The sequence below is a fragment of the Octopus bimaculoides genome, chromosome 15 (genome assembly GCF_046866305.1).
Source record: "Octopus bimaculoides isolate indiv1 chromosome 15, ASM4686630v1, whole genome shotgun sequence".
Lineage (NCBI taxonomy): Eukaryota > Metazoa > Mollusca > Cephalopoda > Octopoda > Octopodidae > Octopus > Octopus bimaculoides.
Genome location: NC_142942.1, coordinates 26,829,808 through 26,851,362, shown reverse-complemented (window position 1 = coordinate 26,851,362; position 21,555 = coordinate 26,829,808). Strand labels below are relative to the sequence as shown.

The 21,555-nt window shown below is 37.7% G+C and overlaps 1 protein-coding gene across 3 annotated transcripts in view; it reads right to left on the bottom strand.

The window, feature by feature from the left end:
• LOC106881644 (SPRY domain-containing protein 3) overlaps positions 1-21,555 on the bottom strand; it is a 360,055-nt gene that overhangs the window by 286,556 nt on the left and 51,944 nt on the right. For all 3 annotated transcript variants that reach the window (XM_089363629.1, XM_052973458.2, XM_089363628.1), the window contains exon 2: positions 12,292-12,435. In XM_089363629.1, coding sequence (XP_089219755.1) covers positions 12,292-12,407 — 116 coding nt within the window. In that variant the 5' untranslated portion in view covers positions 12,408-12,435. The remainder of the gene's footprint in view (positions 1-12,291; positions 12,436-21,555) is intronic.

Genomic DNA, 21,555 nt, shown 5'->3' with positions numbered 1-21,555 from the left:
CTCTTTCTCCCATTCATTCTCTTTATTGAGCAATCTTTCGTAGTGACGTCTCCAAGCCTCTTTCTTTGCAGCCTCATTTAGTGCAAGCGTACCATCATCCATGCGAACACATTCCTCTCCCACGACATCACAATTCTCTCTCACACACTGTCTTGCAACACGAAATACCTCAAGTCTTTGGTCCTCATGGCACAGAACATTGGCAAACTTTTTCTTATCTGCTTCCCCTCTGGCTAAATAAACCTGTCTTCTAGCTTCCCTTCTGGCAGTCTGATACAATTCCCTGCTACCACCGTTCTTCCAGTCTTTCCAAGCCTGTTTCTTTTGTCTAATAGCCCTGTCAACAACATTGTTCCACCACCATATTATTTTGGGTCGAGAGGGGACCTTGCACCATCCACAGATCTGGTCAGTGGCCCTCAGCAGGTTGTCCCGTAGAAACGTCCAGTTGTCTTCTACATTGTGTGAAGCTACATCCCCCTCTATTTCATCAAAGGCTTCAAGTAATAAGTCTCTAAATCTCTATCCATTTGCAGGATCTTTGAGCTTCCAGACCCTTCTCCTCCAAGTTGGTCGTCTTCTCGGCACCACTTAGCCTTGATCCTGAAGTCACTAACTACTAGTCTATGTTGTGGGGTACATTCTTCGCCTGGGAAGGTTTTGGCATTTATAAGCAGCCATCTTTCCCTTTTCCTACATATATATATGTACAAAGATACATACGTACGTACATACATATATATATATAACAAATGAAAGACAGAAGATGAAATATACGAGAATTTACTATTAATCACAACAATTGTTTTGACACATCTAGCATCGATTCCTCTTGGGTGAGACACTCAACAACTGGTACAGGAGCATTGAGTGGTGCAAATGTAACTCATCAGGTGATAAATGACTGTTCTGCAATGTAACTTTCCGTTTTGTAGAGAGAAAAACAGCCAGACGGAGGAAATATGTTCATTTATATAGAAGATAAAAATAAAATCACAGATGACAAGAAAAGAAACGAAAGCGAGAAAATTATCAAAAATAACCGTTAACAGATATGGATGTGTAAACGCTCTCAGGCAAGCTGCATGGCATGAGTACACTCGCTCATACAAGCATCCGCAAAAATGTGAGCATATGCTCACGAGTTTCGGTGCACTCATGGTCACAAAGCGAGTTAGTTATTTACTTGGTATTTATAAGAATGGGGAGGTTAAAAGTAAACTTAAGTCATCCATACCTTAAAGTAAATTAGATTAAGTTAACGGTTACTCAAAATTCATTCTCACTGCATTGTGCGAAAGTATATTTATATGCGTGTTGGCATCTCGAGAGTCATTCAGAAATTCTGTTAATTATCTTCTCATTAATCCACAGAATAGACAGGGATTCCTAGGAGCAGAGACGGTATCTCATGGAAATTATATTGTATGGTTTTGCATACCTCACTATGGGCCAATTAATGCTGTACTTCGTTTTATCCTCCTCCAGTCACCATACAAAATCTACCAAAGATGTTGAATGTCTCTTATTGATTGTCTAAAGCTGGCAACATGGTTACGATAATGATTCTTAAATGAATCAGCCGTCTGCCTAATGTAAACATAGGGCCCTCCTCGTGTGCACAGTACATTTATATACAAAATTTGTACTCATACAGAGATTCATCAAAGGACATTTTGATTTATCTCTGCATGATTTATCATATTTATTTATATATAAGGCACTCCTGACTCCATTAACCAGTGCTGTTACCGTGCTAGCTCTACCATGAGTATTTCTACTACTACAAATTGGTCGTAGTTGGTGTTTATTAATGTTCCTTACATGTCCTTGGTTGGTATTTAGATGCAAATGTTCGCTAGATCCAGTAGGTAGGTTATTGAACCTTTGCCGCATTTTGCTATTGTTTATGCGATGCATAAGCTGCTCTAAATTAGCAGAGTTGGCATAGGATACCTTCACGGTGTGTCGATTAAAAATAACATGATACCGATTAGATTTAGGAAAACACTTGTCCAAAACAGCAAAAAATTTTCCAGTGATCTTGGTTGAAACATACAAACTGCAAATCGGGTTGAACCAGGGGACAACCTGATTCCTATATCTGTTGTTAGGCTTATTTGATCAAGTGTGTTGTACAGGATTGGAACAAGCAATTGAATTATTATGTTGCTTGTGTCTATGAGTTTTCGTTGGTAGTTCATTGATATGACCAATTCCTTGTGGCCTGTATTCTTTATCTGAGTGAGTTCTCAAACCGTAACGTTGTGGTGGTACACAATGAGCATTACAGTTGGAGGAATTACCAGTGTTGTGTATGCTTGTTTCTTGTATATACTGAATTTTTCACGGTACACAGCCCTAGCTAGAGCAACATTATAATAAGTTGCATGAAATTGAAAAATTTTATTATTAGTGGATAATCTAGAGATTCTTCTGGAAATATTCTTAACTAGTCCCTGTATAATCGAGAGTGGATAGTTGGATGCTATATTAATGTACTTAATATGATCATTTGACTTATGAAATAGTTCGTCAAGAAAATTCACTCTACGATAATCTTTACCTATAGTAATGTTTAATCCTAATTTTTTGAAAAGTCTAAAGAAATTTTTCCTATGCCTTTCTAAGTGTCTAGAAAAAATAAGGTGTCATCCCTATATAGACCCCCTGTTACTTCTGGAAAGGAAAACTGGATTAATAAAAGGATATATATTCCAACTGGCCTGAGCAGAATCATGTGAGCCCATTCCTATATCAAATGCATTTTCATTATCTAATCTACTTCATAATCTACCATCAAAATCTACTAGAGTGGCTCGCATGACATCTATTTCGCATCGGGACAAATCGGAACTTTTCATGCTAAAAATCAGGGCTTGATTAAGAAGGATCAGGTTGATGGTGGCACAGTAGCTCTCTATATCTAGTTGCAAGAATTTACTAGTCTTACTAATTTCTAGAAGCTTGAACCATCCAACTACCTCTTGGGTATCAGACCAGAGGGCTAATCTAATTTTAGACTTAAGGATGGGTATTACCCTGTCAATGAAAATGAATTTTTTACTAATAATATCTATATCATATTTAGAAGGACAAATCAATCTGAATGAGGGGTCAATAAGAAAGTTAGGTTTATGGTCCTTAAGCAAAATCCAGGGTTTTCGGGGGACGTAGGGTTCAGTTCTATCATCTATGGCTAGTTCTCTGATGATTTGTAGCACTGTATAGTTAATTCTTTTTAATACGTCATTTGTAGCATGTCTATATTTGCTGCATAATTTCTTCCTAATCATAGACTCATATAGTTCAATATCAACAATGCAAATGTTACTTGTTTCGTCTGCTGGTACAAGCATCACCAGAGCTTTCTTGTTGTCAACAAGTAATTTTCTGATTTTCTGTTGATGTATATTACACCTTCCAGGCTACTTCCTGAACTTCACGATCTTGACTATACTATATAATTCTTCTTCAAATCTGGTTAGGTGTTGGTTGGTTGGAGGGTATATCAGCCAAAATGTGTTAACAACAAACAAGATGAGGACAAATATCCGCCAAATATAAATAATGTAAATAATGTGGGGTTGATTTGTTCGACTAAAAGCGATACTCCAGCATGGCCACAGTCACATGACTGAAATAAGTAAAACAATTAAAAACAAAGCCATTATAATCTCGAGCAACATGGGTATCTCAGCTAGTTTTGTTAATATACGGGAATGTATATTAGCATCTTTTCTTGCAATTAACCTTTGAACAAAACTAGGACATTTGAACAAAACCAGGACATTTGAACAAATCTGGGGTTAATTCATTTAATTTGAATTTTTTACACTCTCTGTGAATGACCCCAGCAAAGGAGATAAAATCTTCATTATCTTTTTTAACTAAATTTAAACTCTGCCAATGACTATTGAACAGTGAACTCTCACTGAAAATTCTCGATAATAAATTGTTTCATCAAAACAAGTCTTACCTGGTTTCTTTGGCAGAATATAATTACAGTATTTTTCATGTTCAGTGGGGGATAACTTTCTTAAAAGTAGGTCCACCTTCTTCTCATCATTCCAATTTTTACATTCTTCTTTGAAGATTTCTTCGTATCTTCTAAAATATGCAGAAAAAGTAGTACCTTCTCCTGGGTTATAAATAAATTCTCCAATTGAGTTTGCTACGCCATCTGACGAGAACGCACACGAAGTATTTTCAGACTTCTTCAACATTACTTCCAGTAACTGTTGGCATTGTTGTTGTTGTAACTGCTGCTGTTGTTGCTGTTGCAACTGCACCACGCAAGCCAATAAGTCGTCCATGTTAAAGATATTTTTCTTTGATTTTGTACCAAAAAAAAAATTCTAACGTCTAATGCAAGCTTCAAGTATCTCGTCACCACTTTTATATCCTTCACAAACGTTGGATATATAAAGTAACTAAGCAGAGGTAAAATCAATGTGTTCACAACGTACCTCGCAAGACACCAAAACGCCCTCTCAACGACTCCTACCAACTTCTCATCTCAACCAATACACTACTCTTTGAGAGTTCAGCTAGTCCATTCTTCCAATTCCCCGGTTGTGTCAATGACTCTCACCACAACAATTCGGCACATCAAAAGTATCGTAGAGGACTTCCATAGGTACTTCTTTCCTTGTAACCCTTTCTTCAGCAAACCTTCTTTTCAGCTGATTCATGTATCTTTTATGTTCCCATTTTGAACCTTTCACCATGTATGCCATTTTACCAATCCGTTTTATCATTTCGCCTTTCTTCCCAACCTTGTTTTCCATTTCTGTACACTCTGGAAAACACCTTATCATCAGTTTTTAAATACTTGATCAAATTTTTAGTATTTTCCCTGGTTTTTATTTTTCTTCCAGGTAATAATTTGCCAAAAACTGACAATTTTTCTTGCAAACATCAATTCAGCAGGTGACATGCCAGAAGGGGTATTTGAGTTTGGCATTACACAGTAAACTCTCAGGGATTGTTGCAATGCTACATCATCCACTACCTCATTTCTGGATTTCCTTAGCGCCCTTTTGAACATGTCCACAAAGTGTTCGGCTTGTCCGTTTGATCTTCGATGATACGGAAGAATAGTGATATGTTCAAGTGAGAACATCTTGCAAAATTTCTTAAATTCACTTGCAGTAAATTGTGTAGTGTTATCGGAGACTATGGTGTCTGGAACATCATACCTTGCAAAAAGTGTAGAAAATTCACTGTTACTGTGGAGGTTAGTTACATTTACACATTTCTGGCCATTTTGTATAGGTATCTACCACGATTAGATAATATGATCCATTTAATAGTCCTGCACAATTTATGTGTAGTCTGGTCCATGGAATATCAGTCTTGGGTTAAGGTTGAAATTTTATAGGTGGTGATTTTGCTGCAAGAGCACAACTTCAGCAGGATTTTACCAACTTCTCAATGTCTAGGTCCATTTTCAGCCAGTAAACATAACTCCTCATAAGTGACTTCATCCTAGAAATTCCTGGATGTCCAGTATGGAATTCCTTTAACATTCGATTTTGTAGTGAGAGAGGCACTGCCATCTGTTGACTGTATGTGTGGGAATACCCTTTTTTGATCCATAGATCAACAATAATAGGCAGTGATCTGTCTTCAAATAGAACCTTCTTCCATGTATGAATTTATGGAATTTCTTTACTGCTTCCTTCTCTATTTGACTAGCTTTTCTAAGCCAGCAATAATGAATATGAAGCATGAGCTACAGTTTTCACACTACCATCTTTATATTTGTGAAAAATCACAGCTCCAATACCACTTTCACTAACATCTGCTGCCATTACTATTTCTAAATTCAGGTCAAAATGTGATAACGACAATTCCGATATTAAGACGTTTTTTAATTTCTTCAAAAGCTTTTTAGCATATGTCTGACCAGTTCCACTTAACGTCTTTTTTTTAACAAGTTATTCAGGCGTGCTCTTAAATCATGCCTATTTAGTATGTATATCTGGTAGTAATTTGCAAGCCCCAAAAATGTTTGTAACATTGTAATATTTGTTGTGGAAGGCATATTTTTTATTGCACTTGCCCTAGATAGGTCTGGTCTACGTCTATTTTCATCGATAATCTGCCCTAGATATTTCATTCTTGGCATAAAAAATTCACACTTTTCCTCATTGAGCTTGAAACCATAATCTTTTCTTCTCTTGAAGACCTTTTTAACTTGTTCAGCATGCTGACCACAAGATTCACTTTTTATGAGTATGTCATCAAGATAAGCTATTGTGAAATCCAAACTTGTGAGCATAGTGTCCATAACTTTTGAGAAAATACCTGGTGCTACCTTTATACCAAAACTAAGTTGATTAAATTTGTACAATCCTTTATGGGTATTTATCATTAGTAATTTTGAACATTGCTCATGAACTAGTACCTGTAGCTATACTTCAGATAGGTCCAACTTTTAAAACAATTTTCTTCCATTCAACTTCGAGAAAATTTCTTCCAGACTTGGCAACGGGGTAATTATATGGCATCAAACATTCATTTAACCCTATTGAAAAATCAGCACATACACAGATTTAATTATTTTTTGTCTTGACATAAACTGTTGGGGATACCCATTCAGTGTAATATATTTTTTCAAGTCTGTCCAATTTTTAGTTAACTTGTTTCAATGCTGCAAAAGGTATAGTCCTGTGGTTTAAATACTAGTATAGAATTTTCTTTTACTTGAAACTTCGCCTTTGTTTTGGTGCAAAGACCTAATTCATAAGAAAAAACTTCACAAAAAATCTTTTTTAATTCTTCCAATGCCTTATTTGTACTGGTGGAAAAAACATTCACATTTTTACAAAACAAATTTATGGGAAGGTCCCGTAAGTTAAATAATGCTATCCAGCCTGTTCCAAATAAATCTGTCATATTATTCAGCACAAAATTTTGACTTTTAAAGTTTTTTCACAAAATGTAACATCACTTATTTTCAAAGTTTCTTTCAACCTAGGGTTTCTGATTTTTCTTCATGTATCTGCGTTAATTATCATAATATCACTGCCTGTATCCAATTGTAACTTGATATTCACATTATTCATTTTTACAAGCACAAATTTTCTTTTCTGAGCCTCACTTTGATTTTTTGTTGACAATATTCTGCAAAGAAAGAGGCCTGGAAATGCCATTATGAAAGACTGCTGAACATGGAGAATAAATGGGAGGAGGAGAGTCTGCCAAATGTTGACCCAACAGAGGGACCAGCTACTCAAATCGACAGGATATGAAGACAGGGAAAGCCCCCAGTCCATCAGGAATCACCGCTGAGATGCTTAAAATATCTGGCAGTGTGGGTTATGGTCTAATCACCTGTACTGAAAATCAGGTGTTCCACGAAGGAGTCATACCCAATGACCAGTGTCGCAGGTAAAGGTGATGCCTTAGATAGAAATAATTACAGAGGTATTAAATTGTAGCATCAGGTGATGAAAGTTATGGAAAGAGCCATAGCCCAACTAATTAGGGAGAGAGTTAGCCTAGATGAGATGCAGTTTGGTTTCGTGCCAGGGAGAAGTACCACTGATGCTATATTTCTGGTAAGATAGCTGCAGGAAAAATACCTAGCCAAAGATAAACCTCTGTACTTGGCCTTTGTTGACTAGGAGAAAGCCTTTGACAGGGTCCTCCAATCCCTTATCTGGTGGTCAGTGCGGAAACTAGGGATAGACAAGTGGTTGGTTAGAGCTGTACAAGCCATGTACAGGAATGCTGCCAGTAGGGTGAGGGCTGGCAGTAAGTACAGCAAAGAATTCAGGGTACAAGTAGAGGTTCACTAAAGATCGGTGCTCAGCCCCTTCTTGTTCATCATAGTATTCAAATCAATAACAGAGGAATTTAAGACAGGCTGTCCATGGGAGCTCCTCTATGCTAATGACATTGCTCTTATAGCTGAATCACTACCAGAACTAGAGAAAAAGTTTCTAGAATCGAAAGGCCTTAGAGTTAACCTAGAAAAAACCAAAGTCTTAGTAAGTAGGAAGGCAGACAAATCACAAATCCCTCCAGGTATATGGCCCTGCTTGATCTGTAGAAAAGGCATAGGTAGAAACTCCATAAGATGCATCCAGTGTAAGCTTTGGACACATAAAAGGTGCAGCAATATCAGAGGAAGGTCAACAAGGAAACTAGCTATTGTATGTGGAAGATGCACAAGTACAATAAATGTTGAAAATGTGCAGAAAATAGACTCCATCAACTGCCTGGTGGGCAAAGCTAGAGGCATTAGATAGTTTCCATTATCTAGGTGAACCAAGTTAGTAGTGGAGTGGGGAGCTCTGAGAGTGTAGCTTTGAGAATAAGATTAGGCTGCGCAAAGTCCAGAGAGCTCCTACCTGTGCTAGTAACAAAGTGCCTCTCTCACTCAGAGTAAAAGGAAGATTGTATGATGCTTGTGTGCAAACAGCTATGCTACATGGCAGTGAAATATGGGCTGTGACAGCTGAGAACATGCGTTGGCTTGAAAGAAAATGAAATGGTTGAGGTAGACCCAGGAAAATATGGGATGAGGTGGTGAAGCATGACCATCAAACTTTGAACCTCACAGAGGCAATGACTAGTGACTGAGGCTCTTGGCAATGTGCTCTGCTTAAGAGCTGGTGGCACATAAAAAAAATCAACCTTTGAACGTCAGGCCTTTGGCAATATGCTGTGCTTGAGAAAACCTGTCAAGCCAAGTGAAATCATAGTCATGGCTGATGTTGGCGTCACATAAATGGCACCCATGCTGGTGGCACATAAAGAGCACTGTTCAAACATTGGGCCTCACAGAGGCAAAGTGGCTGAGTTCCTTTCAGGTATTGGGCCTCACAGAGGCAAGAGTTGCTGAGCTCCTTACGAGTGTTGGGCCTGACAGAGGCAAAGTGGCCATGTTCCTTTCAAGCGTTGGGCCTCATAGAGGAAAAGTGGCTGAGTTTCTTTTGAGTGTTGGGCCTCACAGAGGTAATGACTGAGACCTTTCGCATTATGTCATACTTGAGAAGAAGACCCATCAGGCCAAGCAAAATCACAGTCATGGCAGATACCAGTGTCATGAAAATGGCAACCATGCCGGTGGCTTGTAAAAGCACCCATTACACTCTCAGAGTGGTTGGTGTTAGGAAGGGTATCTAGTCATAGAAAACTATGCAAAATCAGACTGGAGTCTGGTCCAGCCTCCCAGCTTGCCAGTCCTGGTCAAATCATCCAACCCAAGCCAGCCTGGACAACGGATGTTAAATGATGATGATGATGATGATGAAGAATACTTTCTTACCAGAATTTTATTCATTTCACTCTACAATGTGAGCTTATATGTCCGATTTTTGCACACTCAAAGCATTTTAGATTTTTAAAAACACAGTTACATTTAAAATGTAAGCCTCTGCACCTACAGCAGGGATCGAGTCTTGGCAATTGTTTTCCTTTTTTCTTATCCATTACAGGTCAACATGCATGCATATGAGATTTCATCCGTGCTATGTCTTAAATTTACAATCATCTGGCATTCCTCTGCCACTGCCTGTAGAGTTAATTTTTAGTTCGGTTCTAATTTTGTTAATATACAGGAATGCATATATGCTTTCGAAAAAGCCCTTGAACAAAAATTAGACATTGAAACATGTCCAGGATAAATTCATTTAATTTGAATTTTTTACATTGTTTACAACCCCAGCAGAGGTGATGAAATCTTCATCATCTTTTTTTTACCAAATTTAAACTCTGCCAGCAAGTACTGAACAAGGAACTTCTTTCACTTGTAGCAAGTCATAAAAGGCAGCAATATGACATAATGGTCGTTTGCCCAAACAAGCATAATTGTTGGTAATTCCATTGGTTAAAATTACTGTTCATATCTGAATTCTAAACTTTCATCAAAGAGAATTCTTTCAAAGAATATGGTTCTTAGAATTTAGGTCTGAGCAGTTATAAAAACTCTGATTTTAGGGAAATTAATCAATGATCATTGGATGTTACTTATCTCCACGACATTCACTGATTGAGATATTGGCTATTTTTTATGCCATGTCTATGATAAAAATCCAACAAGACTTATTTGAATTGTTGTGAACTCTAGTAGTTAGTATGAAGGATTAGCTAGTGTGAATTTTAAGTTGTAATTCTCTACTATAAATGCTAAATGTACATAAATAAAGTAATGTAGACATAAATTCCGACTACCAACACATGAGACTCCAGTGCCTTCTTCCTTGCCTCAACGAGACACATTACTCTTACAAGAGTTTGACAAGTCCACCTTTTAATCACACAGGGGTATTAATGCTTATCACCACAACGGTGGAGGGGATATTAATTTACTTGGAAACAGGTAAGAGTTGATGATAAGAAAAGCATCCAATAACAGAAAATCTGCCCAAACAAATTCCATCCAACCCATGCAAACACACAAAAATGGGTGTTAAAATGATGATGATGACAATGCTTACATGGTAGTGATTGTAGTAAATGTGGTGATTCATAAAATAAATTTTAATCTGGCAAAAATCCTAGATTTGAATCAGAACAGATACCTGAACAGTTGTGCGGTTCTATCTCCTTTGTTAGGCTATGAAAACTAATGTAAAATTGTTTTTTCTTGTGTGCAAATTCATATCTCAGCTTTGAAATGGTTTTATAACAGATTTTATAAGTCTATTCAGTTATGAAAAAAAAGAATTGTTTTTCCCAGATTAATTGAAGAAAGTTTGCACTGAACATTTACAAGTTATCCAATACCTGAAAATATAGAATTAGAAGGGAGAATTTGACTAACACTGTAGGAAACAAAATTCTTGGACTGTTGCTAAAAACCTTTGATTTCAAGAAATCTGGACAGATAACTGTACAGGGGAGAGCCATTTCATTGACTGTTCAGAAAGAGATCTGCTGGCAAGATTAAAGCATTTAAAACTGTCTTCTCATTTAGATGAGAATGGCTCAATAGAAGAGAATCAAAGTAATACAAAATTAAGAAACTGGGCAGCTTAAAATGATGAGATATTTCATTATATATAAATTCATTAGAATAGATAGATACATCTGCAGTTCAATTTTGAACCAAATGACCTTTGAAATTTACTACTTAAACATTATTATTTAAACTGTATGACCTAATCCATATTAACAGTGCAAACTAATGTTGGTTTTTTTTTTATTTGCAAGATAAAGTAATCCTATCAATACACATGATATCTTTCGAGCGACACCGTTGCCAGTGCCCCTGGACTGGCTCATGTGCGGGCGACACATGATATCTTTCGAGCGAGACCGTTGCCAGTGCCCCTGGACTGGCTCTTGTGCGGGTGACACATGAAATGTTTCGAGCGGGATCGTTGCCAGTGCCCATAGACTGGCTCATGTGCGGGAGACACATGAAATGTTTCGAGCGGGATCGATGCCAGTGCCCCTGGACTGGCTCATGTGCGGGCGACACATGATATCTTTCGAGCGATATCGTTGCCAGTGCCCCTGGACTGGCTCATGTGCGGGCGACACATGATATCTTTCGAGCGAGACCGTTGCCAGTGCCCCTGGACTGGCTCTTGTGCGGGTGACACATGAAATGTTTCGAGCGGGATCGTTGCCAGTGCCCATAGACTGGCTCATGTGTGGGAGACACATGAAATCTTTCGAGCGGGATCGATGCCAGTGCCCCTGGACTGGCTCATGTGCGGGCGACACATGAAATCTTTCGTGCGAGATCGTTGCCAGTGCCCATGGACTGGCTCTTGTGCGAGTGACACATGAGGTTTTTCGAGCGAGATCGTTGCCGGTGCCCCTGGACTGGCTCTTGTGCGGGTGGCACATAAAAGACACCATTTCGAGCGTGGCCGTTTTCGTGCGGGTGACACGTAAAAGCACCCACTACACTCTCTGAGTGGTTGGCGTTAGGAAGGGCATCAAGCTGTAGAAACTCTGCCAAATTAGATTGGAGCCTGGTGTTGCCATCTGGTTTCACCAGTCCTCAGTCAAATCGTCCAACCCATGCTAGCATGGAAGGCGGACGTTAAACGATGATGATGGTGATGATGATGATGATGACTATAGCTAAATCTGCTGGGAGTCAAATAGACACAATCTTTCACAATGCTAAAAGAATTTGTTTCTCTACTTCCAGAACAACTATTTAAATACAACAATTCTTTTGCAATTGCTCACACAGGTTTACAGATATCTTAAGGCAAAGGACACTTTAAAATATGAATTTAAAATTTTTTTTAATTACAGTGAAAATTCTGATCTAAAGAAGAAAATGTAACACAGCTAGAAATGATCTCAACTCACGATAAAATGTCTCCATCAATATGCAATCTTTCACTCTGTACATGGCGTGGAGGTAAAATGGGGGCATTCCTTGGTGGTGGATGACACCGGAGATTTTCGAAGATAACTTCTTCCATTTTAAAACTTGGCAGTGCCTCCTTCTTCCTGTAAAATGAAGTATGCTTTGTGAAAGAAAAACAACTTAAAAACTATCTGATGTATTAGAAATTAAATAAACAGAGGCATATAGATTGCATATTAGACTAAGGATTATTTGCCCGTGGGCTTGATTCCTCAAACCATGGAAAAAAGTACTATGTATCACTTCACTGGGCAGGGAATTTCACATTGCCTCAAGTCACTTAAGTGAAAAGGGTGAATAGGTGTTTACAACTGCAACAAACAAATTCTATGAAGAGATAAATCATCTATACACAATTGCTGAAAGACCAAGGAAAACAGAGGAAATACTAGCCTAATTGGTTGGAAGACTCAAGACACATATATGTGTGCATATATAAAATGACAAATAAAAAGAATGGAGTGAGCAAGTCATTTCACTACTTCAATTTACATATTGTTTCATCTTAATTCAATGCACTCTATCTTACAATACAATGTAATAATACATGCTACTATTAATCACATTCCAGGTGTCATTCAGAATTGTGTATAAAATAATATGCTGAACTAATTTAAAGGACATTGAATATACACACATTTTGAGTTGGATGTATTCACATGATCATGTTTACATAATACAAACAAATCAGTGAGGAAACTTTAATTGGTCAAGGGAAAAATTCTTTTTAGTTCAGTTGTCATCATCATCATCATCATCGTTGTTTAACGTCCGCTTTCCATGCTAGCATGGGTTGGACGATTTGACTGAGGACTGGTGAAACCAGATGGCTACACCAGGCTCCAATCTGATTTGGCAGAGTTTCTACGGCTGGATGCCCTTTCTAACGCCAACCACTCAGAGAGTGTAGTGGGTGCTTTTACGTGTCACCCGCACGAAGGCCAGTCAGGCGGTACTGGCAACGTGATAATTAATTATCAGTTGGTTATCAATTCTGATATTCGCAACAAGATTTTATAGCTGTTTGTCTCATTAATAGGTGTTTCATGTTTTTATGACCCTATAAAGGGTATTTTGTTGAATAGTTAGTAGACAAATGTCTGGACATTGGGCTTAGATTTTATCTGTTTAGAAGTATCAATCATCACTACAGTGATTAACCATTCACTCACATACACATAGTGATACATATTCACAGATATGGGCATTAGCATACTGGTCCTGTCTTTCATAATTAAAAACAATTTGTGTATATACACACAGATTTATGCTCTCACATGCATTTTAACTGACCCGTTCATATTTTCTAGTTCATTGATTACGCAAGCATAAATAAATCTGGAAAGAAGGGTTCAATTAATATGGCATTCAGTAGGTAGAAGTTTTCTTGATCCTTAAATGTTGAGTTCATTTACGTCTGGATATTTTGCATAGGTAAATATTTCCAAAAGGGTTTCAGATCATAATTCCACAGATCACAAAAAATTTCTGAGGTTATACTATATGTATACATGCTATAGTTCAAAACAAAATATAAAAACATTAATAACTCATTATTTACATTAGACAGATATTCATCCTCATCTTGTTTGTTGTTAATATGTCTCGGCTGATATACCCTCCAGCCTTCATCAAGTGTCTTGGGAAAATTTTGAACCTGGGTTCTCATTCCTAAGGTATTTTTCAATGTTATTATTATTATTATTATTATTATTCAGGTCACTGCCTGGAATCAAACTCAGAATCTTGGGGTTAGTAGCCCGCGCTCTTAACCACTACACCATATGCCAGTAGTGGTTAAGAGCGCTGGCTACTACCCCCAAGATTCCGAGTTCGATTCCAGGCAGTGACCTGAATAATAATAGACTTCTTAGAGGAGCAAAAGTGGGAGGGGGTCAAGGTAGAAGATATAAGATCTGCTCTCAGGAGGTCAAGCAAATGGAAGTCTTCAGGAAAGGATAAAATTCCTAACTTCTGGTTGAATGCCTTCCCAGAGAGCCATGAACTGCTAACAAAACTTTACAACAATATTTTGCAAAATCCTAGTATGATGCCCTCTTGGCTAGTTAATGGTTTAACATTCCTGCTTCCAAAATATGAGGAAACAAACGAACCAAAAAATTATCAACCCATAACCTGCTTAACAACAATGTATAAGACGCTAACATCTGCCCTAACTGAGTATACCTATAGTTTTTTAATAGAAAGTAGCATATTCCCTAATGAGCAAAAGGGATGTGAACGTGGATCTCATGGTTGTAAAGATCAGCTACTCATCAATAAGATGATCTTAGAAGATTGTCACAAGCGACACAAAAACTTATCAATAGCCTGGATAGACTATAAAAGGCCTTTGATAGCCTACCACATAGCTGGATTAGGAAATGTCTGGAAATGTATAAAATAGCTCCTACTCTGCGAAACTCTTTATCTGTAAGTATGAGATCATGGAGAACCACACTGACGTTGAACAATGACAATGAATCTCTAAATGCTGGAAATGTAAGAATTTCATGTGGCATTTTCCAGGATGACTCACTATCACCACTCCTGTTCTGTCTAGCCTTAATACCTCTCTCAAAATTGCTCAATGATGTACAGTATGGTTATAAAATATTTGATAAAAATATAAATCATCTCATTTACATGGATGATTTAAAGCTCTTTGCAAAAAATGACCAACAACTCAAAGGCCTACTAGCAATTGTTAAACAATTCAGTGATGACATCAGGATGCAATTTGGCCTTGATAAATGTGCAAAAGCTACCTTTATCAAAGGAAAAATGATAAATACATCTAATGTGAACCTTAACCAGCAAAATGTCATAAAAGAGTTAGAACCAGTGAAGAGCTACAAATACCTAGGGATAATTGAAGGGGACAATATCAAGCATTCAGTGATGAGGGAAAGGATCAGAAGAGAATGTTATCGCAGGGTGAGAGCAATACTGAAGACAGAGCTGAACGCAAGAAACAAGATCGAAGCGATCAATGCTCTAGCCATACCAGTCGTGACTTACAGTTTCAATATCGTTAACTGGTCAATTACTGAAATATGTAATGTTGACAGAAAAATACGAAAACTGTTGACAATGCATAGAATGCACCACCCTAAGCCAGATATAGAACGTCTTTATCTGCCAAGAAAAGAGGGAGGCCATAGACTTCTACAGCTGGCATTAACAATGAAGGTAGCCACAATTGGCCTAGACACCTATCTGAAAAATTCTGAGGACTGGATGCTAAAACTTGTCTCAAAACATGAAAGCAAGAAAGCATCTTACTCAGTAACAAAACAGGCAAAGGAATATCTAAGTGAATTCCAATTCCAACAAATTCAAGAATTAGACGAACTAGAAACACCCGCAGAAAAAGCTAAGTGCTTGAAAACCCGTGCTAAAGTTGCTGCCTTAGATATTATGACTGATAAATGGCATGGAAAACCTTTCAATGGCAAATACCCAAAGAGAGCAAATAATGCAGATATTGACAAAGCCCTTACCCATCAATGGTTAATGGCCTCTGGCTTGAAATCAGAAACAGAGGGGTTTATCATAGCAGCCCAAGATCAATGCCTACCTACAAAGAACTACCAAGCCAACATATTAAAGAACGGCAGCTTCCCATTATGTCGTATATGCCAACAACAAAATGAGACCATCGATCATGTTGTCTCCATGTGCAGTCTGCTTGTGCCTACAGAGTATCTCAACAGGCATGATAGAGCTGCACAATATATTCACTGGGTAATATGCAAAAACCTGGACTTGCCCCATGATAAAAACTGGTGAGAACACAAACCACCCCCAGTACTTGAAAATGATCACATCACACTCCTCTGGAACTTCACCATTCAAACTGACAGAAAGATAGATGCAAATAGGCCAGACATCATACTGAAAGACTTCAGACAAAAATCATGCCTCCTCATTGATGATATGACTGTCCCAATCGATATAAACGTATCTGTCAAGACCTACCAAAAACTGAGCAAATATAAAGATCTTGAAATAGAAATTAGCAAAATGTGGAACCTGAAGACTAAAACAATACCTATTGTCATAGGTGCCCTGGGAATGACAGCAAAATGGGCTGATTACTACCTAGCTCAGATACCAGGAAACCCCAAAATGGCTGAAGTTCAAAAGATAGTGCTCATGGGAACTGCCCATATCCTACGTAAAATACTGTTTATGTGATCTCAAATTTTAAAACAAACACATAATTTTCTTATGGTTTCTTAAACATTCTCTAGAACAACACTATGTACAAATGCAAATATATGGTACCCTAGGCATAACACCTACATGAACTTCTAACTTGTTGTCTCTTGAAGTCTCTGGGTGAGACTTGGATCCAACTTGTACAAATGCAAAGCAAAAGTCAAACATAAAATAATAATAATAACAATAATAATAACATCGAAAAATACCTTAGGAATGAGAACCCAAGTTCGAAATTTCCCCCAAGACACTTGATGAAGGCTGGAGAGTATATCAGCCGAAACGTTGTGTTAACAAGATGAGGACAAATATCTGTCAAATGTAAATAATGTACATAATTCCTCATCGCTTAAATATAGAACTATATTAACTCAATGCAAAATTTGTGGGGTTATATCTCCTGAAAGTCTTTCTATGACACAGGTATGGCTGTGTGGTAAGAAGCTTACTCCCCAACCACATATTTCCAGGTTCAGTCTCACTGTGGGGCACCTTGGGCCAACCAAAGCCTTATGAGTGGATTTGGTAGATGGTAACTGAAGGAAGCTCATTGTGTGTGTGTGTATTTGTTTGTCCCCCACCACTACTTGACAACTAGTGTGGGTGTGTTTACATCTCTGTAACTTAGCAGTTTGGCAAAGAGACCAATAGAATAAGTACCACACTTAAAAAAGAAAAAAATTAGTACAGTTTTTCTATTCAGGTTGATGAGTCAACAGATCTTATTAATAACTGTCATGTAGCTTTTGTAAAATTTGTCAGTGAGGGTGAAATTCAAGAAAATTTCCTATGCTGCAAAGAACTACCTGAGACAGATACCTCGTATCTGGAAACAAGAGGTCTCTCCTGGAAGGACTATGTTGGCATTTGTACTGATGGTACCCCATCAATGGTTGGCTCCATAAAGGTTTTGTTTCTCTTGTAAAACAATAAAATCCCAATATAATCTCAACACACTGCTTTCTTTGCAGAGAGGTCTTGGTTTCAAAATCACTTGGAGATGAATTGAAAAAAGTTTTTGACGATGCTACAAAAATGGTCAACTTTATTAAACAAAGACCAGTTCACTCCAGAATGTTAAAAGAGTGTGTGAAAGCCTGAACAAAGAACATAAATCTATTGCTATATGCAGAATTCCAGTGGCTGAGTAGAGGAAAAGTTTTAAATAGGGTGTTTGAGCTGAGAGATGAGTTGCAGAAATACTTTCAAGAAACCAATAGGCAAAATTTTCCTAAGTGCTTTGAAAACGAAAAATAGCTGCAGAGGCTAAGCTACTTATCAGATATTTTTCATTACATGAATCAACTGAACAAGTCACTGCAAAGCCCCAGAGAAAATATACTGGCTTCAAGTGATAAAATTTTTGCATTTAAAAGAAAAGTGGAAAAAACATGTAGCAAAAGGAAATTTTGAGATGTTTCCACTACTTCGTGGGCTTAAAAGTGAAAAGGGATATCAGAAAATTTCAAGTCTTAGTGAATCCCACCTGGATGTACTATTTATCAGAATTGAAAATTACTTTCTTTCCCTTTCAGTGCAGGTATATGAGTGGGTGAGGGATCCATACTCTGAATCTTCTGGCCATCCTGAAAACCTGACATTAAAAGAAGAGGAAGAACTTTAGTGAGCTGCAGTGTGATCGTACATTCAAAATAAGATTTACCGATCTATCTCTAGACAAGTTCTGGATTTCTGTGAAAGAAGAGTCTCCTACCATTCATAGGAAAGCAATAAACATATTGCTGCAGTTTTCAACCTCTTACATGTGTGAGCAAGCCTTTTCTTATTTAACAAAGACAGAAATTGTCTCCTTTCAATTGAAAATGAAAACCATGTGTTTATCTAAAGTTTGACCTCAAATTAAGTATTTGTGTAGCAAAAGACAGGCACAGGTTTCACATTAGAGAAGCACATTTCACTTTATCAAATGGCTTTAAAAGCAACATTTCCTTGTATAATTTATTGGTTTGCAGTACATTTTGCCTTGATTTATCTTTTGTCTATTCATCATTGCCAGAAAAGGATAAATAAATATTAAATTAATACACAATTATCTGTTTTCATTCCATTTACATTTATGTATTATAGGTATATAATATTGGTTACTTATGTTTGTTTTTTACATTTAAGTTTAGGTTTTTTTTTGTGTGTGTGAATGAAAAATTCATGATGAGGCATCATAAACGAGCAGTATGACTCTTATCTAGCATTAGCAATACATTTGACAAAGAAGTATTAATTTTTTCTTTTATATATATATATATATATACAGGGATTAATCTTCTCTCTTCTCTCCTTTGCGCCACATGGGCTCAACTCCCCTTCCCTCTTCATCTAACCCCCTCCCCTGCCTCTCTCTCCCCCTCCCTCTCCTCCCACCCACCTCTCCCCTCCTACTTCTCTGTACTTCTCTTCACCCCTACTCTTTTTCTGTTACTCTCTCTCTTACTCTCTTTCTCTCTCTCTTACTCTCTTTCTCCTTGCTTTCTCCCTCCTCCCATACCCACCTTCTCCCTCTCTTATATCCAACTTCCCCTTCCCCCTTCATCGTCAACCCTCTCTCATAAGCTAATCCCATCCCACCCCACCCCATCCAATTCCTTACACCCACCCCAACCTCTGCCTACCTACATACCCCTACCTCTACCCCCACCCTCAGCCTAACCCACACTCCACCCATGCTTTCCTCACTCTCGCCTCCCCTGCCTTCGCCTTCCCCCACCTCCCAACACCCTCACATCACTTCACAACACATACCAAGCACACACTACAACTGACCAACTCCTTTCTCCCCTCCCCATTTTTTCACACCTACATACACACATATATACGTTAAGATCACCAGCATTCTCTCTCACACACACACACACACACATACACACACACACAAACACACACACAGCTCCTCGTATTTGGGTCACCGTTTCTTTCCACTTTTGTTTCTTTCCCCTTTTGTTATCTCCCCTTTTTCTTAGTTCTCCTGCGTGAACTTTCTGTCCGGCAGTCGCCATGATAGATCGCTGACCAAAACATTCAATTTTTTTTCTTCGTGTTTTGCTCCTTGTTTTCTCCGCATTCTTTCTGTTGAAGAGCGTAGCTCGAAACGTTAAAGACTTTCTCTATTCCCGAGCGTTAAACTAATACATCCTTTTGTTGTTTACACCACCTGTCCTTGTCTGTCCACATGGGTTTGTTTACATCAATTCAGCAGTTTCCATAAAAAGTGTTTGGAAAGAACGCGAAAGAGATAGAGAGAGCGCGCTCTCCCTCCCTTACACACATGCCAGTTATCTCTCTTTCTTTCTTTCTTTCTCTCTCTCTCTCTCCCTGTCTCACACACACAGCAACATTACACACACACAGTAACATTACACAAACACACATGCTGCTCTCTCACACTAACAAAAGAACTTCACATACACACCACACTTTCTATCTGGCATACTCACTATAAAAAGAAAGCGTGTATTTCTTTTTGGCAACATGTGTTTTGTGTGTAATGTTGGTGTGTGTGTGTGTGTGTGAGAAAGAAAGAAAGAAAGAGAGATAACTGGTATGTGTGTGTAAGGGAGGGAGAGAGAGAGAGAGAGAGAGAGAGAGAGAGAGAGAGAGAGGGGGGGGGTATTTTTTTCTTTTTGCTTGTTGTTTCCTGCGTTTTTTTCTTTTTGCTTGTTAGCTGCCTACCACACAGACGCTGGCAAACAAAATGTATCTCTCCTTCACCCTCCCTCTCACAAACATACAATTTCTCTCTCTCTCTCGCCTTCACGAGTATACGCACAGATTTGATCTTTCCATGTCAACAAACTTCAAAATTGGTAAAATTTTATCGATTTTTACAGCTATACGCGGATGCCTCTGAGAGAAAAACTTCGCTAAAATGCACATAAGGTCATGACACATTTCCTCCTAAAATTGGAGGGACATGCGTACTAATTTGTGGACGTGCATAAACTACATTCACGTATACACACACATCCTCTCTTTTATATATATACAGATTATTGCTGTCAATATCTATATTATTATTATTATTATTATTATTATTATTATTATTAAGGCAGCAAGCTGGCAGATTCTTTACCATGCCAGACAAAATGTTTAGTGGTATTTGCCATGATACTTTACATTCTGAATTCAAATTTCGACTAGGTTGACTTTGCCTTCCATCTTTTTGGAATCATTGAATTAAGTACCAATCAAGCACTGGGGTCAGTGTAATTGACTAGCCACCTCCCACAAAATTTCAGGCCATGTGCCTATGGCAGAAAGGATTATTTTTATTACTATTATTACTCTGATTATTGTTAATGTTAATATTACAGCTAATACCAACACTAGGTTCAATGTAATCAACTTACCCCATCCCTGAACTTGCTGGCTTTGTGCCAAAATTTGAAACCAATATTACAACTAGCACTATCTTTACTAATATTACTATAATAAAAACTATCTCCTATGCTACTCCTATAATCATTATATTCCACACTAGATACATTAGGGATCTTTATGTTTTCATCATCTATTGAATTATTTTCTGCACTTATATCATCATTATTACTTAATTCATCCACAGGCAGCTTGACAATCTCAATAGTATTACTAATAAAACAATTATTGATCTGGTTACTTATCTTTCTAGTTAATTTTTTTATTATTTAACTTAAATATATAGTATTACTCTAAGTTATACAATATTGCATAGGAGAGTTTCACCATATGCCTATTAAAAATCTTGTGGTATTTACTAGACTTAGGGAAATGTCTATCCAAAGTGTGGAAAAACACCTGAGCAATTCTAGCGACATGTGGAATCTGGAGATCAGATTATACCACAGTATCCTCTTTTTACATATCCTTTGATTAAGGTAACTATTATTGTTCATATAATACTTATTCTCATGTATGGTAGAAGTTCCATTGGGCTTGGGAATTATTTTTCCCCCTAGTTAGTGTTGTTCAATACTTTTAACCAACAG